The sequence below is a fragment of the Endocarpon pusillum genome (assembly GCF_000464535.1).
Source record: "Endocarpon pusillum Z07020 unplaced genomic scaffold scaffold5444, whole genome shotgun sequence".
Lineage (NCBI taxonomy): Eukaryota > Fungi > Ascomycota > Eurotiomycetes > Verrucariales > Verrucariaceae > Endocarpon > Endocarpon pusillum.
The window spans coordinates 5,787-8,640 of NW_006916514.1; the positions used below are offsets into that span (position 1 = coordinate 5,787).

Here is a 2,854-nt window from a genome sequence, read left to right on the forward strand (position 1 = left end):
GTAATAAGAGCTAGGAGCTCTTGAAGGACGTGAAGCCCGGATACATGTGCGACTGAGGTAGGGAACATCTCGAAATACCATCATGAAGGCAATTCATATTAAATCAAGAACGTCGAGGGGAGATTCGCCAGACCTTGAAGATATGGCGATGGAAAGTTCTATGCTATGCTCCCATCAGTCTTCTACGCAAAGAAGAAAAAGCTGATCGTGTCTCTCGAGAAGGAGCGCACTCTCCGGTTTTGAGATCTCAAGATCACAGATTAGGAGGAATCTCACATGTTACCTAGACCTCGAATGCTTTTTGTGCAAGTGCCCTTCGCCATCTTCAATCTGACTTTCCTATGCAAAGGTCTTCATTCACTAATATGTCTGCTGCACGGAGTCATCTATTCGAACTTCGAATTGAGGCGTCTGGCCAGTTTTAGTTCCCGTTTCACGCGACCACTATCACTCGTGACACCAACAACAGGTTCAATAACAAAAATGCGAGTCTTCTACCGTGCATCTACTTGCTGGTGCCTCCCTTTTCCTATCCTTAGACGCGCCAAAAAGTCAATATCACGTCTTGCTAAATCTTATACTTCACCATTCACACCCGCTACCTCACCGGCATGCCTTCATTCTACTCGTGCATCTTACAGCAACCCGCTACGGACTCGCCAGGAAAACCTTTCCCCGTTTTTCGTGGCACGTAAGCCATCCATCTCGAACACGAGTCAAGTTCATGGTTGTGTCCGCACCTTTGTTCTCCCAACCTTTGCGATTTCTGATGGTGTAGGCCGATGACAAGGCCTTCCACTTTCGAACATGTTCTGGCTTATGCACATCATCGGCCAGGTGAAAGTGTGTGCCTGCTAGTGTGCTATAGAAGACATCTTTCCCGCATCTCGTGTTGTCAATACAAATATCTTTGATGGCTCGCAGATCACCATGTGAGAGGGAATTGGGTCTAATCCAGACAACGGGCGATTTTAGTAGGCTTCGAGGACTGCTGCTGAGCGGAATCCTTTCTGAGATTTCCAAACGAAGGCCAGATCTATGATAGTGGAGAAGGAAAGATTTGGGTATCTACGAAGACCTTTTGGGTTTCCGTAGTAATTGATGACTGGAATGACAAGAAAATAGGTCAGGAAAGAGAAAGATGCTATTCCTACAGCGACGGGGCGTAGATGCCGAAAGACATTTTTCAAGTAGTACGATAATAAATGGTATAGAATAGTAGATACAAAGTATTATGGAGTGTTCAAATACACAACGGCTCTAAAATGCCCAACCTCGATGTAGAAAGAAGGTAAACTGATATACATACGCATGCATTGCAAAAGCGGTTGAAAGTCGTCAGATGTCCAGAGAGCCGGCCCTTGCAGGCCCGGCGAGGGCTATGACAGGACTCAAATCTAGCCATGAGACAAATCCTTTCACATCTCGTGGCCAGGAACCACATCCGCTGCGATGGTCATAGTATGTTTGACCAGGGGGGCGTCCATTGTGTCTGCTTGAAGCGGCAGATGGAAAGGAAAAGATGCTGCAGTTTTGGGGCAAGGAAACGGCGAGCCATAATACACAGTCAACCCCTCTTTGAAGCAGCAGAGAGACAACAACCATGCTATCCTACATACTTGGACGCCTGATAAGGACTGTGCAGACAGTACATTATTCGATCATGTCGATGTCATCGTCTCCAGCGGCTGTGACCTGCACAGCGGGTGCGGCAGAGGCAGCGGGATTAGCAGCACCATTGGTAGGAGCAGCGCCATCTGCATTCCCAGCATTGCCCCAGTAGTCTTCCATCTCCGCATCGAGCTCTTCTTGAGTTTTTCGAGGTCGCCCATTTACCAGGCGGTGTCCTTCACCATCCCTTCCATCCTTGCCTGCTCGTTCTCCACGCTCTCTTCTCTCCCCAGGTCGTCTCCCGCCCCCTTCTCTACCTCCATATGCTCGCCGACTGGAAGATCTGCTGTCATCTCGTCCAGGCACGTAACGATCGATCCCCTCTGGCGCAGGTCTGCTGATATCGCTTCGCCTATCTCTAGAAGCAGGGCCTGTGCCTCCACCATTTCGTCGGCCGCTGTAGCCCCTATCTTCCCCTGGGCTTGCGCTTCGCGCTCTCCTCTCCCTACCCTTTGGCGCCTCGACCCTGTCGAATAGACTTCTAGGATTCTCGACTCGATCGAAAGGATTGTCTCTCCTGGTCCTCGGTTCGCTTCGTCCAGCGGCTGGCGCAGTGGGCGGAAGAAGCTCCAGACGAATTGGCTGACCTTTGGCGTTTGCGCCGTCGAATTCACGTATTGCTTTTCGTGCGTCTGCAACGTATGGGTAGACAACATAAGCGGTTCCAGTGGACCGGCCAGCACGGTCAAACATGAGCTTGGCAGAGTCAACAGGGGCAATGCGCTCAAAGAGATCCTAAGACCAATATCAGCTAGATGGAAGAAATCCCTGACCAGAAAAACTTACCTGGAGATCGTCTTCTGTTATATCATAATGAAGGTTTTCAACCCGAATTTTAGCGGGTAAAGGTGTGCTGACCAAGATTTAGTGACTGACAATTTTTGACGGGAGGTACTGCCTACTCTTCTGGTTCTGAAACTCTGCGATCATCATCGTAATCATCTCGTCGTGGACGGGCGCGGGTGCGTAGGCGAGATGAATCTGGCCGAGCTGGGAAGGATTCAATAAATGTCCTAGACTTCACATCAGGGGGCTTACCATTTCGATCATCATCATCGTATCTGTCATGGACCCAATCACTGTCGCAAAAAGTTCAGTCTTCACTATCTAAAACCACAATCCGTGTCTGCCCACTTTTCCAAATTGGTTTGTTCATCTCTTGCGGGCTGTAAGGGTGAAGCAT

At 49.4% G+C, this 2,854-nt stretch overlaps 1 protein-coding gene across 1 annotated transcript; it reads right to left on the minus strand.

The window, feature by feature from the left end:
• Positions 1–1,653: 1,653 nt before the first annotated feature.
• EPUS_07563 (uncharacterized protein) lies at positions 1,654–2,854 on the minus strand (the record flags this gene model as incomplete). The annotated part of the gene is made up of 5 exons (XM_007806399.1): positions 1,654–2,406; positions 2,458–2,471; positions 2,574–2,661; positions 2,710–2,750; positions 2,806–2,854. The coding sequence occupies 5 exons, from the start codon at positions 2,852–2,854 to the stop codon at positions 1,654–1,656; spliced, it is 945 nt and encodes a 314-aa protein (XP_007804590.1).